At 45.5% G+C, this 20,235-nt stretch overlaps 2 protein-coding genes across 5 annotated transcripts in view; one reads left to right on the plus strand and one right to left on the minus strand.

The window, feature by feature from the left end:
* Nucleotides 1-20,235, minus strand: part of CTNNA1 (catenin alpha 1) — a 117,367-nt gene that overhangs the window by 49,672 nt on the left and 47,460 nt on the right. Inside the window, exon 1 of one of the 2 annotated variants that reach the window (XM_077186581.1) lies at nucleotides 5,724-5,860. The exons of the other annotated variant lie outside the window; for it this stretch is intronic. Within the exon in view, the coding sequence (XP_077042696.1) occupies nucleotides 5,724-5,729 (6 nt within the window). The 5' untranslated portion in view covers nucleotides 5,730-5,860. Of the gene's footprint in view, nucleotides 1-5,723; nucleotides 5,861-20,235 lie in introns of those variants that run through there. 2 annotated transcript variants of the gene reach the window in all.
* Nucleotides 6,117-12,738, plus strand: LRRTM2 (leucine rich repeat transmembrane neuronal 2). Of its 3 annotated transcripts, none has more exons than XM_054642753.2 (2): nucleotides 6,117-6,530; nucleotides 6,866-12,738. In XM_054642753.2, the coding sequence occupies exons 1-2, from the start codon at nucleotides 6,527-6,529 to the stop codon at nucleotides 8,413-8,415; spliced, it is 1,554 nt and encodes a 517-aa protein (XP_054498728.1). In that variant the 5' UTR covers nucleotides 6,117-6,526; the 3' UTR covers nucleotides 8,416-12,738. The 3 variants fall into 3 exon arrangements, with proteins under 3 accessions (XP_054498728.1, XP_077042697.1, XP_077042698.1); XM_077186582.1 differs by having other exon boundaries at nucleotides 6,118-6,530; nucleotides 7,294-12,738; XM_077186583.1 differs by having other exon boundaries at nucleotides 6,118-6,530; nucleotides 7,315-12,738.

Raw genomic sequence — 20,235 nt, forward strand, 5'->3', positions numbered from 1 at the left:
CCTCCCCACATACTGGGTTTTTTTCCCAGGAATATGTTTGGATCTAAGATATATGCTCATCTATTATGCAGAAAGCCAAACATTCAGCTGTTCCAAGAAGTACCATTTTACTTCTCCCCGGGTGCTCCCACATTACCATTTTAACAAGAAGCAGGAGCAGGGATTTGAGGCGATACCACCCATCAATTCCACTTTGCTGTCCCTGGCTTCACAGCCCACAGCCTCGGTGCACAGCACCAGATGCCTTTTGGATGAGAGGAAAACCAAGAGATGGCCTCCACTAATGGACCACTATGCAAAACACCCCAACAAAGCACATTAAAGCTTGAGCAGCACTGATTTCTCACTGCTGATCTGTTCCTATGAAACTACACCACGTCCTAGCACAGAAAGAGCTGTAGAATCCAACCCCCATTTAGGAAGGCAGCTCCAGTTTATTTCTACCTTGCTGGTATGCTTAAGTTTTAGTACAGAAGCTTGTCAAGAGCATGACCAGAATTTACTTCAGAAGGCTGCAGGATAAAGCACCCTGCTAATTTAGCTCTGGTGATTTAGCACATGGAGTCACTAATTGGGATCCTTTGTTAGGGCTGAGTTGGGGCAGAGCAGGACAGACCCAGGACACCTCAGTGGATACACACACCCTGCTGTCACTGACATCCTAAACCATCACAGCCAATTCCAACCAAGGTCCTGGAGACAACAATGCCGAGTTTTGCCAGCTGAAGTTTCCTGACCATTTTTTCCCCCGGCATAATAAACACTGTGGAGCCAAACAAACCCCATTAGGACCTCGTAGAACACATGAAGACCTGCACAGCCCATGGCAGCACAAACCCTCATGGGCACAGAAACATGCTGAGGATCAGCCCTGACCACAGCACTGTCACTCTGTGCAGGCTGCCACACAAGTTGGGAATTTTACCCATTGGTTCCACCCTACAGTTCAAAAGTCCTGTTTGAGCTGGGCTCCCTCTCTCAATTAATAAATCATGTTTTAATGGCTCCAAGTGCCAGTTTAGCTCTTCTGGGTAATTTGTTCCACTAACCAATTAGTCTGACCATTTAAAACTGGTCCTCATGTCTAGTGTGAGCCTTCACTGAGGGCCAGCTAATGACCCAGCAGGACAAGGCAGCCCAGTGAGCAGCTCCTGCTATCCATGGGATTAGGAGGACTCACAAGAGTGAAGCCCAAATATTCAGATTTCTGATAGGATTTTTAGATATTCAGCACAAAACTCTGCTGAGGGGATCACAAACCCTGCAGCCAACGAGCAGCTAATAGATTCAGTAGATTTAATAGGGTCATGATGACCATGTCAATCATTCTGCAGTATGATATCCCAACTCTGACCAGTATCATGGATAATAAATTTAGCCACGGTGCAAATTTACTTTAAATTAAATCAGATCTTTATCAAAGAGGATAGAATTGATGTTAAAAATTGCTCGTTACCCCTACTCCCTCCATCTCTGCTCTTCCCCCACCATTGCTGCTCCCCTTGCAGAGCTCCACAAACATTTCCTGTCACATCCCTGCAGTCCCAGCTCACACCACCATCCCCAGAGGGGACTCTTTTAATGCTCAAAGCAAAGAAGGGGGATTTGTACACAGGGAGAGGAGCAGAATCATCATTTCTGTCACAAAGCCTTCCTGCTGTAGGTGTCTTTTGCTTGTCTGAATTCAGACAAGCAAAAGACAGACCCAAGCTTTTCCTATAGCTATGGAGGTTAAAATCTAATCCCAACTGATCTATAGAGGTACAGGAGCATGGTGGTGGCGGTGCATTCCACCAGGATCAACAGAGCATGTCCTATAACAAGCTGCTCAAAGATATGTTTTTGTAGCTAAATATCACAAACATCTGCTGTTAATCTTAAAGGTTCATCATCAGTTTGGGTTAAGCTGAGCCCACAGAGGTATTGAGGGAGACAGTACCTCCTGCTCAGCACCACCTCACACCTTCCCTGCAGAGCCCACCATGTCCCCTCCCCAAATCAGCACCCAGATGTAAGCCAGATACACCACTGCTGAGAGCCACCACTGTGCCACCTCCATCCCCCACACAACCACCAAAAAGGATGGTTGGCAGAGGTTTCTGCTTCAGGTGTCTGGGAATTGACTCCTGGGCTGTCATTACAACAGGCAGCATCCTGGTTAATGGGTGCTGAGTAAGTCACAAGTGAGTGCTTGGCATACCTTCCTGTGAGCAGCCAGTGTGTCACTGTGTGTCACCATGTGTCACTGTGCCACCTCTGAGCTCTGCTGCCAGGGGACACTGGACATCAGTGCTTGGGTGCATTTTGTCCCACGCTTGCTTTTGCCCTGCCACCCAGCCTCATTCTGTGTCTAGAGGATAACCATGCACAGTGCTCCATCACTGTGACAGCAGGGCTGCCAACCAATTCCAGCTAGAGCAGGGCTGATCCAGGGCCAGGCAGTGTGAGCACTGAGGCGTGACCCACACCAATTCCAGCAGTGTTTTCACATCCAAGTGCAGGAAGCAGGACTGTGCCCTGATTTGCTGCAGGAAGGAGTCTCCCACAGCCAGCCACAGCTCAGCACAGCAAATGGGCTGCATGGCATTGTCCGGGCTTCAGCAAGAACCTGAGTGACAATAAACTGCCTGCAATGTCCCCCTGCCCAGCTGGCCATGCCACAGCACTGCCACCCTGACATCCCTCCCCACAGCCAGGCTGCACCACAGAGAGGGAAGGGTGCACTCACCCTGGTACAAGGAGGAATTACAACCAGTGCCAGGTGCAGAGAGCTGCCGGACAGGGAGGTGACAGCCACCATGCTATGCTACCACATGTGCCCTTTGCTCCCATGAAGACAAGGACACCCAACCTTCAGTGCCTATCTCTCCCACTGCCCTGCCCCAAAGGACTCTGCAGCTGGCCTGAAGCCCTGGGCACATCTCTGCTGCTGGGTCACCTCCAACATGCCTTAGTCCCGTGTGTCCCCTCCTAAGGCTCAGTGCTTCCACAGCAGCGAATCCAAGTGACAGAGCGCACATGGTGACACTCCAGCCACACATCCCTGCTCACCTCCTGCCTCACAGCCCTGTGACACAGCACAAACACAATCTTCTGGCCAAAAGGCAGCAAATCCTCCTATGGTCCCCAAGGTGCTAACGCCCAGCAACAATTGCCACGGCCACTCCTGCAGGCAGAAGGGTGAGCTGGCAGTGCCACACACGGGCTGCTGGCAGTGCCACACACGGGCTGCCTGTCCCGCCTGCTGCAGTGTCACCTGCAGCTCCAGGGCTTGCATCCTCCAGGCCCCCAGCACAGCAAAGTCATGCAGCCCCCACATCTCCATCCAGTAAAATTAGCTTGTATGTTGCTCTTAATACACTAGGAAGGCTTCCACAAGATGTCAGCCTAACTAAATGACAATGCTTGCCTCAGGGTGCAATTCTACTTTCCCAGCGCATGGGTTTAGCAGGAAAACCAGTTGTGTTGCTGCTCCAAGAGCGGGGTAGGTGAGAAGCCCTTAAAACCCTTGGTCCTAGCAAGCTTATTCCTGCCAATTTCTCTGTCCACACTGCATATGAGGGTTCAGGCTGCCATCAAGTTCCTGCTGTGGCAAAAGTGCCCAGGTAGCATCGGACATGGTTTTTCATGCTGGGCAATGACTATTCAGGCTCAGAAGAATGCATTTGCCTGAGTTTTCTGGGGGTTTATTCCCCAGTCTGTTGCACCCTGACACCCCAGGCAGCTCCCAAGGAACAATATAAATGTTACTGCAGCTTCCCGACTTCAGAGACTGAGATGCACACTTGAGGTAATAACTGTTAATTCACAGCAAGCGCACATAAAAACATGTTTTGCTAAGAAAAGCGCCCATAAAGTTCGCGTTAACAGTTTCCTAAACAGGAAACTCGCTGGCAAGGTGCTAAATAGCCCTTGTTTGGTTAAGGGCCAAAGAATGGAGAGCTTCAGAAAAGGAGCAACTCACCGTGTTCGAACATTAACTCTTAACTCTATGCCAAATTACACAATCTTAACGTGGGAGGAACCTACCAGCAGATATTCGTGCAAAAAAGCAAAATGTTTCCAACTATACCTAATTTCAGTCTCCTGGTAAGAGGGAAAGAGCTGACAGTTGACCTCAAATTATACCCTTTGGAATGCTGCTGTTAAACGTTATGGTGACATATTGAAATGTTATTAGAATTAAAACCAACACCTTGGATCAGAGTGTTGCACAGAGCTGCTCCAAGAAGCCTCTGCAGGTGCTGGAGAGCCGAGGTTCTGTTGGATAGCTGGAGCTGGGCCTGAGCTTTTTGCACCCTCAACATTAAACAAGAAGAATCTCTTTAAATAAGTTTATGTAATTTCTTTGCATGGATTTCTTTCACACTGGAGCAAATGTGAAAGCATTTACTATGGCAGAGCAATTTAAGAAATTTATCTAACATTTCCTAATTTGCTTAATGATTAAAGAATGTTACTTTCCTGATGGGCTCATGGTAAGCTTTATTTGTTTTGCTTTAGCTTTCTTTGAGTTTTTTTGAGATTTTATTCTTGTGCGTTCATGTTCTCCATCCCTTTACTTTCCACTCAGTGCTCCCCTTGAGTCTGCCCATCCCAGAAAGGAAGCACCAGAGGCAGTGTCACCATTCCACCACAGGACAGCCAAGGGAGAAGCAGACAGAGAATAGCAGGTTTTGCTTTAAGTAATGACCTCCAAGGAACCAAAGCAAGGAACCAACACTTAATGACAAAGGTAAACAGCCATTTTATTTTAAACCCTTTTGACACAATTCATCTTCCTCCATCATCATGGGAAATTTGTTAGCTCATTACAGATCTTGGAAGTGAGAGGTGATACCTTGCTACTATACAGCAAACATTTTCAAGTGTCTCCTCTCCATTGTTGCTTTATATCTCAAGGAGAAAATTTAAAAAAAAGCTTATCCAAGTTGCCTGGAGCAGCAAACCAGCAGCCCCCTGCACCTACATTGAGCTATGACCAGAGCAGTGGCTCCTAAGGCTTTACCCGCACATGCATCCTAAAATCATATAAAAATGTCAATCTAACCTGGTAATTTACCTTTCAGTACCAGCTGCCCCAGAGGAGAGGTTGCTCTGAATAATGAAGAGCAATGAACCATTAAAGCAAGCAAACAGCACTAAGAGAGCCCACTGTCCTCCTCCTGGCTGAGTGTGCATGCTCCAGCCAGAGCCCGGCAGGGCTGAAGAGCACACACAGCTCTGCAGGGCACAGCTCTGCAGCCCTAAACTCACAGGATAACTGTTACAGACCCACCCTGCAGCCAGGGGCTCCTGGAGGTGTGTCCCCCCTCACTGAGGGGACACACAGCAGCAGGACATTGTGGGTGACCACAAGGAAGCCCTCGCACCGCTCTGAGCCCCGACTGGAAACGCCAATCTCACCATTTCCGCCCTGCACTCCAGTGCCCAGGAAAAAGCAAGTATAAAAGCCACCGTTTGGGAGGAGAAAACAGATTTTCTAGTTTCATAACCGCACACTGTCAAGCTGGATTCCAATTAAATTTTTCCTGTGCCCTAAGGCAAGCTTTGCTTTTTCCAGAAATTTCTCCTGGCTTGAAGCACTTGCCCCTGTGCCCTGCTCCGGGGCTGTACTTCCTGACACTCCTGCTCCAGCTCCAGCACTGCTCTCTGCACTTCTGCAGGGACCACAGTCGCACATAGCTGTCACACAGAGCTCTGAGCTGCCCAATCCCTCTCACCTCCATGAAAGCCGGTGCTGACCAGCATCCTCTTATTCAAACTCTGCGCATTTTGCATCTAAAAGTTCCTTTCATGCAGGGAGATTTAGCAGAAAAGTGGGAGCAGGCAGCACTCAGGCACTTCCATCCACGGCTCTGCACTGCTTTTAACCCCAGCTGAGCAGAGCCGGCGCAGATGTGGGGGGAGCAGGGTGCTGCGAGTCCCTCCCGCTCCTTCTGTCCTGGGGACGAAGGACTCCCGCCGCTGGATTTTTCCCCCTCTATCAGTGGTCTTTAACATGATCACAGCATGCAGCACAATGCTTTAAAACAGCAAAGCTTCTGGAAAACCCAAACAAAAGGAACGTCACCAGGTGACGTCAGCCTATATAGAGCCCTGTGTGGTCGCAGCGCATAAGCAAATCCATTCTTGTACCGCTTCCCTGAAAAGCTTTTCAGTAAATGCACTCATGCTACTACAGGAGCTTCTCTCAGCAATAAGCCACCCATCTGCCATCAACAAGTTAGGACTAAAGGAAGCCACAGCTGCGGAAAAGGAAAACGTGAGTTTCAATTAACCAGCTGAGCAGCCACGGAGGACAAAAACTTGTATTAACATTTATAAATTGCAGACCTGTCAGAGGAGATCAAGGCAGCAATTTCAAAAGGAATATTCCAAGAGAGCATCGTGGATTTTGCACTAATATCAAAGGACACTAAACCCAGTCAATTATTCAAGGCTGTCTTACATTAGAGCCTTTCACAGACTCACGGCGTTGAGTCTCAAACTACGACTGAATGCACCCTCCAATGTACTCAAAAGAATGGGTAAGTTCCTGCGTTTCTCTGTTCCTTGTATAATGAATGACAGCTCTGCTTTAAAGGAGCAGTTAAGATGCTAAAGCTGATTGCTCTGCACTGAACCTTATGAAAAAAATGTTTTCCGATAGCGCCACTGTATCCCTCCGTAATCGAGATAAAGCCTCCTCCTAAGTGTAATGTCCAAGTATTCGGTTTGTTGTAGTAAGTTGTTTCTTGCATTTAGAATTAGCTTGTTGGAAATGCATGGCAATGTTATCTGCAGTGAAATCTTCAACCGTGATATTCCAAGTGTACTGATAAGGCTATCCTATCTTGTTGTTTTCCTAAATTATATTCTGCAGGCTTACATTTCAAGTGGCCATTAGGGGCTCGTATGCTGGCAGCACTATATGCAATGAGTATGGTTTTAAAAATGCTGCCTGCCTTGGGCATGGCTTGTCCACCAAAATGTCGCTGTGAGAAGCTGCTCTTTTACTGTGACTCTCAGGGGTTTCACTCAGTGCCAAACACCACTGAAAAGGGCTCGCTAGGTTTGTCACTGAGGCACAATTATATTTCTGAACTTGAAAGGGATCAATTTGCAAGCTTCAGTCAACTTACTTGGCTTCACTTAGATCATAATCAAATTGCAACAGTCAGAGAAGATTCTTTTCAAGGACTGTATAAACTTAAGGAATTAGTCTTAAGTTCCAACAAAATCTTTCATTTGCCAAACACAACTTTTAGCCAGCTGCTTAACCTGCAGAATTTGGACCTCTCTTTTAATCAGTTATCCTCTCTGCACCCCGAGCTCTTCTACGGCCTTCGCAAGCTACAGACCTTGCACTTGCGATCCAACTCCCTGCGGACCATCCCGGTCCGCCTGTTCTGGGACTGTCGTAGCCTGGAATTCCTGGATTTGAGCACAAATCGCTTGCGAAGTTTGGCTCGCAATGGATTTGCGGGATTAATCAAGCTGAGGGAGCTTCACCTAGAGCACAACCAGCTGACAAAGATTAATTTTGCTCACTTCCTCCGGCTGAGCAGCCTGCACACGCTCTTCTTGCAGTGGAACAAAATTAGCAACTTGACATGTGGGATGGAGTGGACCTGGGGCACCTTAGCAAAGCTCGATTTGACTGGAAACGAAATCAAAGCCATCGACCTCACCGTCTTTGAAACTATGCCTAACCTTAAAACCCTCCTCATGGATAACAACAAGCTCACCACTCTGGATTCCAAGATCCTGAGCTCACTGACATCCCTCACCACCGTGGGCCTCTCCGGCAATCTGTGGGAATGCAGCCCAAAGATCTGCGCCTTGGCCACATGGTTGAGTGGCTTCCAAGGTCGGTGGGAGCACGCCATCCTCTGCCACAGCCCCGACCACACCCAGGGAGAGGATATTCTGGATGCAGTGTATGGCTTTCAGCTTTGCTGGAATTTATCAACTGTGGTTACCCCTGTGGCTACGACATCGTACACAGCTCCAACTACCGAGTACACGAAAAGAATAAGCTCTTCTCATTTCCATGTGGGAGACAAAGAGATTCCAACTACAGCAGGCATGGTCGTTACCACCGAAGAACAGTTCCCTGAGCCAAACAATGCCATCTTCACTCAGAGGGTAATTACAGGAACAATGGCTTTATTGTTTTCTTTCTTTTTTATCATTTTTATAGTGTTCATCTCCAGGAAGTGCTGCCCTCCCACACTAAGAAGAATTAGGCAGTGCTCAATGATTCAAAACCACAGGCAGCTCCGATCCCAAACACGGCTTCATATGGCCAATATGTCAGACCAAGGACCCTATAATGAGTACGAACCCACCCACGAAGGACCCTTCATCATCATCAATGGCTACGGACAGTGCAAGTGCCAGCAGCTGCCCTATAAAGAATGTGAAGTATAATACCTACAGCCCATCACAAAGTAAATCAGATAAGTAACCTACTTTAAAATTGTAGGGACCTACATCAGATTCTAATTTTTACAAATGTTGACATAAAACCTAATTTTCCAAGCTACTTAATGGAAACATTGTTTATGGAGTGGTGCAGTATTTTTAAGTTTTTTAAAAAATAAATCCATAATATTTTCAGTGTTAAAGAAGCAATGATTACATTCAACTTGCACTCCTAATGTTTAAAAGTCTAAAGAGATGCTCACCTCAAACTATGTGAAATGTTTCATGTTATGTAATTATATGACTGTGTGTAAACATTTATACCCAAGTCTCCATATTCTACTTTTTCTACCGCAAACAGTCTTAGGGGAAGGAGACTGGATATCTGTGCAGGGATCTGTGGGGGACGTGCGCTCTGTTTGTTCCACTGCAGCTGGAGGATCCCAAACACTGCAGCTGGTTCTGGGCACTTTAAGGGCAGCCCAGGAGGAAGATTTTCCTCCTCTGAGCATTTCACTCCAGTAAGGGAAGGGAAGGAAAACAAAAGGAAAAAAAAATAAAGAGCAACAAAGGTCCAGGTAGGAATTTCAGTGCATTGGGGTGAATTTATCTGAAATAGTTTTGCTCTGTGCATGCTCACGGCTCAGCTTGCTGAAAGGGACAGCAGGCACAGAAAGGAGCAGTTCACACAGGCACACACACATGGGCACACAGCCCTGGGCAGGATGGGCACACACACGGGCACACACACACACACACACGAGCAGGATGGGCAGGACAGGCACACACAGAGCTCCAGGCAGGATGGGCACACAGAGATGAGCACTCAGCCCCAGGCAGGATGGGCGCACACACGCAGGAGCAGGGTAGGCACACACACACACACACACAGAGCCTCAAGCAGGATGGGCACACACCCCTCCAGGAGCAGGACAGCCCTCCGTGTGTCCCCAGATTGGCACTGCAGCTTCTTTAGAGAGGCTCAGCATGCTGGCATCGATTGGAAATATTAAGTACATTCAGTCCCCGGCTCCCTGGTTTCACTTGATGATGCTTTTCATGAATTCAGGCTAATTACTTAATGATGATGAACAAACAGCATTTCAGCACCTTTTCATGTGTAAATACCCTTAATGCAAGGTTCTCTTAATTAAAAGCAAATATCAACAGCAAGGTTAAGGAGAAGAGGGAAGGAAGAAAGGAAGGAAGGAAGAAGCCTCTCTTTGTCCCCCTGCTGCCCCCCCAGCTGAGGCTTCCTCTGGCTGGAAAGCTATTTTCATGCACTAACTCCACTGGTTTCTCTGGAGACAGAATTAGCCCCTGTAATATAAGCTCTCACTTGTCCTCCTCTTCCAAAATTCAAGATAAAAAAAGACCCCTTCTGATAAGTTAGGAGAATATGATTAGTTTATAGAATAGTTCACTGAAAAATGTTTTGTTTCTTACTCGATATGGGACAGAATCTAAACTAGTATGACTTTTTAAAAAATCATATATAAATATATATACACATACACCTCATTCTAAGGGTAATTTGGTTTCTTTAGCCAGAAGTACCATATTGCTATTTATACTCTATTATGGAATTATATGTAAATATTTGCAGATCTATGCAGTGATGGTGGTACTCAGATGCCACAAGGGTGGGAGGGTGGGGGGGGTCTGCAAAGGATTACATTATTTTTAAGTCAACTGCTCAAATATTGTAAACATTCTAACCAAAGCTAAAAGATTCAGAGGGATGGAGAATTATTTTATATATATATACATGTATGTATAACTAAAAAATGTGTTGTGTCCAATGCTGCAGTGTTAAACAATTACCAGCACACCCCGATGAAGAAACGAAATTCCTCACAGTGTTGCCATACTTTGACCCAATCCATAATTACAGTACGCTAATTGTGATGTACTAAACTATCCTGCAAACTTTTTAAACAGAAAAACCACTGCACAAAAATCCGTTTGCTATTTCACTCTGCTTTTCTCTCTGTATTGCCACTTAGTGAGGTATTTAGGGTGCAATTATACAACAGTTTGATGTTTTCTTGTGAGATGAATTTGTTCAAGGCAATTATAGCAAGATAAGTAACTTCTCATAAGATTTTACATAAAGGTTTTTCAATTGCTGGTTTTGAAGATATTAATTTGCATCATTTTACTTTTACATACAGTGCCCTTAATATAAAACCAATATTTTGTTTACTTCCCTTGACTCTGTACTTTAATGGAAGAGATGATCCAGTGAAGCCTAATGGATTTCCATAGAGATATCTTTGAACTCTTGTTACTGTTAATACTAAAATGAGTCCATTTACACCTGTTCTGGGAAATTAATTACTGCTTTTAACTGACTATAAAAAATCCTGTGAGGTAGGTGGACAAAGAGCAGATATTCAGGATGGTTAAAGCCCATGTAAGGCAGAAGGCCAGAGCTAAGCTAAGAAATACAAACCCATATTGGTCCCCAGGGGTATTTAGCTACCGTAGGAAGATTTGCTTTGCTCCTTCCCATAACTAAGTGCTCACAGCTCTCCCGAGGCCCAGGATGCTGCTCTAGGAGCAGGTGAGTGAGCACTGAGTGGACATCACTGTCCCTCACCCTGCACTGGCTGGCAAAGGCCAGCTCTAGGAGCCTGGGGAGGAGGCACTCGGGGATGACTTCCACCTACAGCTGCAGGGTACCAGCACAGACAAAGTCATCACTGAGCTTGTTAATTACTCTGGCAACCAAATAATCTGGCCGTGCTGTCATGCCCAATCAGATGTCACCACTGAACTCTGACAGCCTCAGATGTCTGCAGGAAGCAATCCCAGAAACCCTGGCTGTCAGACAGTTCAAGGGGTACCACCTCAGTCTTCCACATGGGAACAAGAAGTGGCTGCTTGATGAGGAGCTGAGGTTCCTCCAGAGGAGGTGCTTTCCCAACAGCCCAGCTCTGTCCCACTCCATCTTTATGAGTTTTTAATTCCCCCCAGGAAGAGCAAAGACAGATCCTCCAGCAATGCTGCATTTAACCCTCTTCTCCATCCCTGTCACTCACGGTGATTTTCCAAGCATTAAAGCACTGTTCCAACACCTGTCCAAGCACACCCACCCAGGCACCCAAGTTTCCACTGGTCCTGAAGTGCTTGGCTTGCAGACAGCAGAGCAGGAGTCCAGCAGGCACAGCCCAGCACTGCTCCCATTCCCTCTCTGCACTCCACAGCCAGTCTCACAAATGCTGTGGTTTACGTCTGCTATTTCCAAACCCATTTGTTGCCAGGTTCCAAGCATAAGCAAAGCAATTCAGCAAACATTACATTTAGGGTAACAGGTATCATAAAACTCGCAGAATGTCAAACAGCAGCAGTGAAGTCAACTTGAATTCCCTGCGGAGGCACAGCGAGCACCAGGCAGAGCCATTGCTCTGCACAAGGACACAGCCAGAGGCTGTTAATATTTTTTATTTTAAAGTTACTGTCTTCCATTTGCAATTGCTTGTGACTCTTCCAGGCAAGGAGGGGATTGGAATAATTGTGCTACTCAGCAGTCCCTGATTTATTTTGTTGATGGAACAAGAACCACGATGATTTGGTTTAAATTAATCGTATTTCAGTACCAGCACTGGCTGATGACAGGAGCTTGTTAACCTGCCCTCCCCAAACACAATCTCTGCTGCACAGCCTCAGCTTGTACAGATCCTACACTGCTTACAGGTGCTTCAACACCTCCAGGCACAACCTCAGAGGTCTTTGGGTCTTTTAGAAACAGAATTTCTTGTACTGCTCTTGAGGTCCTCATCCCATCCAAAGATCTCCTCCATCCTCACTGATATCCAGGCAGCTTCCCCTGCTCCTCACCCTTGTGTCAGTGAAATGGAAACCCAGCAGCACAAGTTCAGGTTTTGAGTCATTCTCCTGGAACAGGCTGAATTAATGCTCCCAGTTAGTCTCTCTGCATTAGATCAGTGTTTAAATGCACACAAGTAAAAATGACTCGATGAAGGGTGAAATGGGTGAGTGTTCAGTCTCCAGCTGAAGTACTCCTCTGCACTGAGCTCCCGTTCCCTATCAGATGGAAATATAATGAATGCTGCTTCATCGGTGTTTGGTTTTGTTTGTTTCTCCCCCAAGCAGAAATGATCCAATTTTTCAGTGATCAGCCACATGCAAATCTGAGCTTCTGTCCCATTACCCCCTTACAAGACAGGGGCCTATTGCTACCTTGTAAAATCAGACACATCCCGTGGCTTTAAACCAGAAATCTGCACTACATGCTTATTTTTAATGTGTCTAAGATAATTTCTGTACTACTTTAATGGAAATAAAGTTGATTTAATTTTGTGATCTGTGAGCTATCAAAATCCATCTGTTCAGACCTATGAAACTTACCCAGGAGCTGAATTTCATCTTTCTTATGACGTTTTCCATAAAAATTAAACAAGTTCAGAGGGGGATACAGCATTTCTCCTCCCCTCCCAAAAGGAACAAGCAAGGAAACAACAGAAACCAAAGGCAGCAGCTCCTCCCTCCCCACACCTTCCTCCACTGCAAATGTCCCAGATGCTAAAATTGGTGCTGGGCTTTGCTTTTTAAGGCACCACGTTAGCAGGATGCTTAGAGATAATTTCAGAATCAGCTGGAAATTCAGCATTTCACATCTTGTGTAAAAATCTGCCTTGTGAGAGGCATCTAGGGAAAGGTACCAGAAGCCTTGAGGGGTATAGTCAGCCCTCCGATGGGGTGAAACAGCATTGTACACCCCTGTGTAAGCAGGTTGTACACCCCTGTGTAAGCACCAAGAAGCTACACCCGCCATCTCCCAATCACTCCTTTGTAAAAAGCCAAACAAAACCCACCCCATTTTTCTTTTTACTAATGAAAACACTAGTAAGTGAACTATTCTACCAGCTTAGCAACCCAAGATTACAGAGTCCTAGATGCATTGTGTTTAAATTATGTTTCAAGAGCCAACTTCTGGTGGGAGGGGGTGTGAGTAATGGAGTAAAACAAGTGCAGTGTACAGAAGCATTTTGTTATTAAAATTGTGTATACTGTAAAACTGAATTTGCCTCTTTCTTCCTCCCTTTTCAAGCAGAGGTGCCAAAAGCTCACTCTTTCATGGCATGTTAAAAGCAGTCTGCACCCACTGTCCCAAGCAGCAGAGTCAGGTTTGGGCCATTTGCCAGAGTCACAGCAAATCCAGCCCCTTCTGTTGTACCACAGTGAGCAAAATACAACCTTCTGCTGTACCACAGTGAGCAGGGCTGCAGGGCTCTTCCCAAACCAGGTGTCCCCTGACTAACAAAAACTGAATGAAAACCAAAGCCAAACTCCCGGCCCTTGAATAGCTGCATCAGGATCAGCAGAGGCCTGGCCCAGCCTGGCTCTGCCCCTGGTGTTTCCTGGGTCCCCAGGAACACCTCCAGGGTCACCTGTGGGTCCCTGTGCCAGCCAGGAGCTGGCATTTCCAATGGGAACACCCTGCCAGCAGTGTGGCAAGGACAAACAGCCCGTAAGGTTCAGAGGTGTCACACAGTGAGACATCCCATCAGTTCTGAGTCACAGCCCTCCAGGAAGGGTCCCAAAACCACTCCTGCTAAAGGAAGTGTTCTTTACATGACTACCACAGCCAACACAGCATTCAGAGCCACTGTGCCTCAATATCATGGGAAGGATTTCTGGATTTGAGAAGTGAGAAGCTCACAGACACAGCCCAAAAGCCATGATAGAGAACTGAACAAAAGAACGAGTCTCAGGATGTTCCAAGATGATTACACACACTGAACCACCCGCTAAAATCATTTTAGTAACTAAGCTGTAGCTGCATTTACTTTTTTATCAAAAGGTTTGGCTGGAACAAGTTCTCAAGGGTTTTAAATGTCAGTTGGCAAACTGCCTCTCAAATCCTTCTAATACTTCAAAGCAGCACATGATATATCTATTTTCTTAAACTCTCAGAGACTAATTTTACAAGCAAAAGCATCTCTCAGCTACAAACCCAGTTGTTCTCACAAGCAAAGGTAACAAACCTCAGAGAAAAACCAGTATTCTGAATACATTATGCAAAACTTTTAAATCCAATTAGGAACAAGGAAATGTCAACATCACTAGCAACTTACTTTTAAATGTAGGCTCTGTTAAGACAACTGCAAAAAAAAATTGAGATTCAAGAATTTGACTGGAGAGGATTGCACAAATGAACTGAAAACTGCAGCACTGGGAAACCCTGGCTCCCTCCTGCAGTGAATGGCCAGGTAAGGGACAGGATTCAGTGAGAGCGTTCACCCACCACAAAACCCTGATTGCAGTATTTTCTGTAATCCGTTCTTAAGGAAAAGCTTTACAAAATCATTGTTACCTAATCAACAATTTCACTACCATGAAGATTTTAGGAAGTTTTATTATAATGAGGTAAAGCTCTATTTGCCATATTTGACGTAGAATTCACATGCTCTGGGTCTTATTTTGGGAGAAATTTTTTTACAGTGAGGGTGGTGAAGCCCTGGGACAGGTTACCCAGAGAGGTGGGGGATGCCCCTTCTCTGGAAACATTCCAGTCCAAGTTGGACAGGGCTGTGGGGGACCTGATCTACTTGAAGCTGTTCCTACTCATTGCAGGGGCCTGGACTAGGGTGATTTTAAAGGTCCCTTCCCACCCAAACCATTCTGTGATTCTATAAAACAAAAAAATGACAAATGTCTCACTAGCACAATCCCAGGTTTGTTTCTGTGATGCACAACTCCAGAGGTCTGGCTGCCAAGGGCACTGAGCAAACTCTTCTGGGCTGACAAGTAACCAAACCCTGATTTCAGCTCTTCAGCTGCTTTTAATCCACAAGGTCTATAATTTGACATTTTCTTCTAAGTTTTCTAAAAGGACAAAAGTTAAACACACACAAAAATCATTTAAGCATAAAAGACAGGAGCAAGAAGCTGAACCAAGACCAGAGGGAAACATCCCTTGAGTTAAACCTGATTTCTTCTCCGCAGTATGTAACACTAACACTTGTAGTAAGCACACACAAGCAAAATGAAAGGATATTGATGTTTAAATGAAGTAATCAATCTTTCTTTTATAAAACCAAGGAATTTTTTTCAAATGCCATGGAAGCAACTTCCCTGTTATCCCCAGTAGACTCTCCTCCTTGTACACTGAATACTCAAGCAAACTGGACACAGAGGAGGGGCTGGTTTTCCTTCCACCCCTCCCTACCCCACAGCGTGGGCAGTGCAGTCACTGTTTGACAGAGGTGCATCCTGCTTTGTACCAGTTTAAAAAAACAGCCATATTTCATGAGAAGTCTTGGAGTAAGTGGAAAAGGTTCAGCCATCAAGAAGGTTCTTAAATAATGAATGAGTCATAATTCTTTACAGTCAAAAGCAATTAATTTTCTGTATTGTAATCAGGAGAATAAATCTGAAAAATCCATTCTAATGGCTCTGAATCTGAAGTAGTGTTGCAGCTGAATTTTTAATTTTAAAATACAGGAGCAGCGAGGACTTCTGCTGTTTAAACATACAATCTTCTACCAAACAGAACAGCTTTACTGCATATTTAATAGGTAGAACAGGTTTTTGTGAGACCACATGAGATTAAAGACAGCATTAGATACAGGAAATGCATTTCAAGCAGAAAGGTCCTTCTAAGATACCTCTTAACTGTATAGCCACTAAAATACTTGAAATATCCTTTATGAAGTGTACAAAATATTCAGAAAATCTTGCTGTAAGAAGTAGTTTTACTTACATGTTTGCAAAGAGCTAAAAATAATGAGTAGTGTGTTAATGTGGAATCCAGCTCAACTCTACAGCAACTGTTCCTATTAGGAAGCGTTTGCTCTTTTCCCACTAACTCCTAAATAATCCATCACATATCCAGAACCTCTGCTCTAAAGCCATGTGCTGTTAGCTAGGACTATCAATTTCTGCCCTCAAATGGATTGCTTCAACCCTAACACCACTTTAAGTTTGAATTCTTATAGAGAACAAACCTGTAAAATTAATAGAGCTCTTAGTAAAGCTAACAATGACACAGCCTGCTAAGGAGTGAGAACATGGGAAAGGGGCAGGGACACAATGCTACAAGGGCAGTTCCATCACGGAAGGCACCACACAGCACTTAACTGAGGGAAAAACATCCCCCTGCACTGCAGCCACTCTCAGCAGCCTGGCTAACAACCTCTGCTTTGAGGAAGGCAAATTTCAGCTGTCCAAGCAGCCCAGCTGCTTCAGAGGGGGGTCATGCACTGAACACCCTCAGCACACACCTATCAAAGGATGTGAGCCAGGAACAAACCCCAGGCTGGGAAAACCACCCAGCAGGGCCATGCTGCAAGCCCCCAGGTCTAAGCACACAGCTCTGACTTAAAGAGCAGGAGATATTAAAGCACCATCTCTGCTGTCCTCAGGAGAAGACAACATGCTCCAGTAAAGACCTAGAACTACTTATTAATCCCATCCAGCCCTAAAGCACAACATCCCCACACAAACAGCAACAGCTGCTTGAAATTCTGCCTGTATAATTTAAAGGTTAAAGAGCTCCTCCTCAAGCTTTCCAGTCCTGAAGATGGAAATAGCTGGAAATAGATGGAATTTCTTCCAGGTAGGACAAACACTGAGGTCAGCACCCAGGGGAGCAGAAGGCCACTGAAAGGCTGACCAGAGCACAGGCAGCCAAGCTGGGGAGCTCCTAATGACAGCTGGAAGCTCTCTGGGTAGCAAGGGTGTATCTGCAGGGCCCAGGCCTTCAAGAATTCCACAGCCACAGGGCAGGCAGGCAGAAAAAACCATCTCTACTTTATATTCTTGTCTGTGGATGACCAGCTTAGCTCTGGGACATCCATTAGCAGCACGGCAGCTGTGGAGCTTGGAAGTGAGGGAGCTGTGTCTTCTGATGCCTTCTGCCAGCAGTTAGCATCCAGAAACTTCCAAAAAGGCTAAAGTTAGACATCTGATTGGGATGAACCAGAAAAAAACCCAACACCAACCAAATGAAAACGAAACCAAAATAAACAAACCAACCCAGTGAGCTTTGGCAGGTACTGCATCTTTAACATGACATCACACTCCTAAACAGAACAAAAATGAGATACTTCTGACAAGTTCCCACAGTCTCTGGTGACTTCTAGGAGATGCCTGATCACCCTCTACTGAACTTTTAGGGAGTTGTCTGTTCACCCTTGTCCTGGGTTTGCCAAACCAGGACAATGCTTTACTGAACCTATGAAGCATCAGCCTCAATGTCTCAGATGCAATGAGCTCTTGCCAGGTATTCCTCCCTGCCACAGCAAGTCTCTAGACCAGCTACAATACCGCCCACAGTTAAACTCAGCAAACACCCAGAGAGCTCACTTTGTAACAACACAACAGCATCAGGACTAAGGAATTCCAGTTATTTACAGACCACTCAGAATACCCTCAGTGCTGGGAGCTGCTGAACAAACTGCAATGCCTCTTCCACGCCAAGTTTTGGATTAGTCAGCAGTGTAAATATTTGTGACAAATTTGAAACTTGGCTAAAACCATTGCTTTGTTCCACACCCAAGAGGTGTTTCTGGAATGAATTCCAAGTCCTTGCCCCCCCTGCTGCAGAGCTGTCCCTTCCCAGCAGGGCCCAGGCCAGCAGCAGGAGGTTCCTGAGCACACAGCACTGGCACAGCAGTGGGATCACTGCCAGAGCTGTGGGCTAGGAGTGCTCCACACCTTCCCCAGCCCCTCCTGTCTGACAGCACTCCCTCAAACACAGGGACAAATGGAAACACACACAAAGAGGAGGCAGACTCCAGTGCACCCAGCAGATAAATCCCAGGGATATTGTCCCTTCATACCTAGAGCTGTCTATGGACAACAATTAACTTGACAAAGGGTGCCAGGAGACTGTCCAGAGACACATGAAAAAGGTTTATGCCACATTCAAATGAGCTGATGCCACCCGGCTGCAGACTGCTTCCTTCTTCTTAGTGGGCACTCCATCATTTGAATATGCCCCAATAAAGCTGCATCATCAAGAGAGGAACTTTCTGACACCTACTTTTACTGTCCATTTATTCAAAACCAGTAGTCTTCATCAGGCAAATTAATAAGTGAGCATCAGCTTTAGAAAGCAATTTCAATTGTTCATGCAAACATAGCTCCACTGTAGGAAGCAGCTCACTGCCACTGCCCCAACCTCAGGCTGTGCTGGCACAGTCAACAACAAAACCTAATCCACCCTGCCTGGCCATCAGGCACACGTGGGAAGCAGGAAAATACCAGCAAAGCACTCCAAAAATACGAGCTTATGCAAATAACAAAACAACCTAACCACCCTATCCCTCTAAAGCATTAATTATGCACACGTATGCAGTTAATTAAATATATATAAAATAGAAACATTTTAGGTGGACTTCCTGTGTCACATTATGAAATACATGCAATCAGTGATCCTGGGGAATTAACTGGTATAAATCAAAAAATATTTAAAAGTCAAAAGCAAATCTCAAAACAAACCCTCTAATGGAAAGTTTACTCATGGAAGGAGTTATAAAAGGGTTTTCTTATAATTACTCCATCCTGTTTGCTACATTTGCTTATGCAAGAGAAGTGTTTTTAACTACTGACAGGACTAGGACTAAATGACAAGTCCACATACTTGATCCAGATTGTTCATAGGCACAAGGTGAAAAATATGATAAAGAACATGAACAGGTTTTAGTGAGCTGAGCCAGGAAAAAAAAATCAAACCCACATTCCTTCTGAGCAGAAAATAGGACTTTTTTGGTGATTATTAAAATAATTTCTATCAAGGCAAGTACACAGGCTGATTTCTATTCTGGTAAGTGGATTGGTCACTTCTTTTTATGTAATGCAGTTATAATCAAGAGAGGCCTGCTATACTTCTGTTATCAAAACCACTGTCTTCAAACCAAATATTTCAAGTTAGTAACATACTTCCAGTCGCTTCACTAATATTAAAAAACCCTCAAAAAATCTTATTTTCTCACAGGAGAGCTATAATTTGCAACTTCAGTCTTGCAGTCTGTTCCCTAATGAAACAGAAAAATCAGGAGAGTGCATGGGTCTTCCTCCACATTTCACAGCATCTTTTAACTTCAATGGCAACTGACCAAAAGCTTCAGGACTGCTCCAGGCTAAAAACAATTCCTAATCCCTGTAATCAGTCTGGAAGGGACTCAAGGGCAAAACCCGGAGCAGCTAAAACCACTGGGACTGGTTTGTAAGAATTCACAGCCTAAGAAGAACCAAATGTAGCTGCCCCAGCCCTGGAAGTGTCCAAGGCCAGGTTGGAAATGAGGCTAAAGAGGAAGGAGTGTGCCCAGTGAGACCAGAGTCAGGTGATGTGGGAAGAACACAGAGATGCTGCTCCCCCCACTGTAGGCAGAAAATCCATGTGGACAAAGCTCAACTGGAGCTGGAGCTGCCAGAGCTGTGGAATAATAACAATTTACAAAGATATTAATGGCAAAAGGCAGTGCAGAGATGACTTCAGTGTGTTCCAGGATGAGGAGGATCACCTCATGGACAGGGAAAGGCAGAGATTTAATGCATTCTTTGCCTCTGTCTTCAACATGGATTGTGGACCAAGGGGGTCCCAGTGCCCTGAGCTGGAGGACCATGACTGTGACAATGATCAGCTCCCAGTGACCCTGAAATCGTGCAGGATCTGCTGCTCCAGCTGGATCCCTACAAACCTACAGGGGCCTGATGGGATTCATCCAAGAATCCTCAAAGAGCTGCTGATATCATCACAAAGCCTCTCTTGATGATTTTTGAGTGGCGTTGGCAATCTGGAGAGGTCCCAGCTGACTGGAAGCTGGGGAACATTGTTCTGATTTTCAAGAA

Source organism: Agelaius phoeniceus, chromosome 15, assembly GCF_051311805.1.
Source record: "Agelaius phoeniceus isolate bAgePho1 chromosome 15, bAgePho1.hap1, whole genome shotgun sequence".
Lineage (NCBI taxonomy): Eukaryota > Metazoa > Chordata > Aves > Passeriformes > Icteridae > Agelaius > Agelaius phoeniceus.